A 2,521-nucleotide genomic window follows, 5' to 3' on the forward strand; every position below is an offset into this window, starting at 1 on the left:
TGCAAATAACATTTAAATGCCGATTCCAAATAAAACGATATTCTAGAAGAGAGTAAAACTTTAACGCCTCTTCAATAAAGTCTATAACAACTTCTGCATAAAATCATCTGGAGCGCCTATTCTGTACACGGCATCGACAATCGTCGGAATCGGTAAGTTACGACAGCTCTCGGTACGTATGGCCAATGAGCGTTTTATTAACGTAGTATTTTTATATAGTAAAATGGTGTTAATTGTTGTTGTCATAATTTTAGCTGCCATTAATAGAGCATATAGTAAATTTGTACCGACGACTATCGGTATCTCTACAGTGGGATTAACAAGGGCACGGTAGAGATACCGATCTTCGTCGGTACAAATTTGTGATATCTAGATTAGATATATACCCTATGACCGATCGATAACTATGACAACAACTATGACAAAATTAATTTTACTATATACAAAACTGTCATAATTTACCGATACCGATGCCGTGTACAGAAAAGCGCTCCTGGGGAGATAATATTTGGCCTTATCAAAATTTACATGGGATTTTCTATGTCCCGAGTTCCGATGCAACATAATGTATGTGTATCTATATTTCTATATGTATAATAATGTTTCTATCTAAATGATCCATTGTTAGAACCGTTTTTGATCGTCTGTGCAGAAACTTGATGTTAAGGATAACTCTGTTTAAAATGTTAAAATAAAAACAAGGTACATGTTGTCTTTTTTATTGTTTAAATAGAGAATAAAATCATCTTTAAGAAGTCAAAGTAACATATTGCTGTTCATTATTGTCGGCCTGCATCCTGCATATTATAAGTTAGGTAAAAAAGCATTGAACGGCAACCCTCACGTGCCTTACACGAGTTCCCACGTTCCCGCCACGCATTCACCCTTGACGTCATCGGTGCACGCATAGTCCACCCGGCTCAAACCCCGTCACATTCCCACGGTTTGCGCGCTGCGGTCCTGCACCTGGCTTCGTCAGCCCCTTATAAAACGTCATCGCACTCCTCTCCGAGCTTCATTCAGAAACGAACGCTCGCTTAGTACGCTTCGAGTTCTTGAACGCTACCATTGTGCCGTTAAATTCGCTTACGCGCCATGTCTACTGTGTACGATTATCCCGCCACAACCCACCACCTTCATGCCTACGACGCCAAACCCATGTCGAAAACCATGCAGTATAGAAAAGTGATGAAACCATTACTGGAAAGAAAACGACGAGCCAGAATCAATCGCTGTCTGGACGAATTAAAGGATCTGATGGTTTCTGCTTTGGCCATGGACGAGGAAAACATAACAAAACTAGAAAAAGCCGATATTTTGGAGATTACCGTCGCCCATTTACGAAAATTGAAAAAAGAAAAACAAATTCTTAACAATCCCGTCTTGGAAGCTGACCGATTCCGCTCCGGATATACTACTTGTGCCAAGGAAGTGTCCAGAGTGCTCGCTTCAACCCCCGGAGTCAACATTCAACTGGGTACAAGGCTGATGACGCATCTAGGTTGTCAGCTAAACGAATTAGACAACTTGTCTCCTAAAGTATCCGTTCCGCTAGTAGTCAAAGTTGGACCTACAAGTGATTTCAGTGAAGATAGCTACCATCAAGGATACAGTATGCCGTTAACACCACCAGCATCAAGAGGCTCGCCTTCTCCGATTAGTGTAAGTGATTGTGACAATAGTCAAGTTTGGCGACCGTGGTAAATTCGTAATAACAAACTGCGTTTTTGTAAATATGGACAATTATCGCAAATTCTTTAAAAGCTTTATTCTATTATAGTATTTATTTATGTGATATTAGATTAAGGAGAATAATATTGAATTTGTAAAAAAATTAAAATGGTACAAAACTAATATTTGTTAACTGTGATATTAAATCCTAGGTTTTTCATATTTTAATAAAAAAATTAAATTTATCTTACTGGTATTTTATTTATTTTAATTATTTCCTCAAATTATATACCTATAGTACGTGCCTATAGGTAGAGGTTATACAGGGTGTTCCAGAAATAAGTGCAAGTATTTTAAGGGGTGGTAGATCTCGATAAAAGAAACATATTTTCTCTTTATCGTTTTTCAAATAAGTCCAAAGTAACGGAGTTATTTTACTTTGAAATTTTCTAAAAAAAAATGATTTTTTGCCAAAATTTTCACTGGATCTTTTCTGGATTTTCTTTCTTGTAAATTTAATCTACTACGTATGTTGCCATAATATCAAGAAATTATGTTTTTTAACTAAAAAAATTTCCAAAATTTTTTTCAAAAAATTCCGAATTTTCAAATTCTTTTTTCACGAAAAGAACCTCATAGACGTGTTTCTGGGGTTGAACTATACTACCAGTTAAAATACTTGCACTTATTTCTGAGACACCTTGTATAAATATACAGAATAAGAGAATTAAAATGACAGAAAAACAGAAGTTTTTCTCATCATGATTTGTTTAGCTCAAAATATTACATAGATTCAGTTCCTACTTTGGTTCCTACAATTAGAGGAATAAAGGTTATACACATAACATGT

The 2,521-nt window shown here is 36.0% G+C and overlaps 1 protein-coding gene across 1 annotated transcript; it reads left to right on the plus strand.

The window, feature by feature from the left end:
• Positions 1 to 1,001: 1,001 nt before the first annotated feature.
• Positions 1,002 to 1,916, plus strand: LOC115887588 (enhancer of split m7 protein-like). Its single transcript, XM_030907055.1, has one exon. It carries the CDS (start codon positions 1,096 to 1,098, stop codon positions 1,702 to 1,704), a length of 609 nt encoding a protein of 202 aa, XP_030762915.1. The 5' UTR covers positions 1,002 to 1,095; the 3' UTR covers positions 1,705 to 1,916.
• Positions 1,917 to 2,521: the final 605 nt, after the last annotated feature.

Source organism: Sitophilus oryzae, unplaced genomic scaffold, assembly GCF_002938485.1.
Source record: "Sitophilus oryzae breed Bouriz unplaced genomic scaffold, Soryzae_2.0 scaffold_578_pilon_pilon, whole genome shotgun sequence".
Taxonomy (NCBI): Eukaryota; Metazoa; Arthropoda; class Insecta; order Coleoptera; family Curculionidae; genus Sitophilus; species Sitophilus oryzae.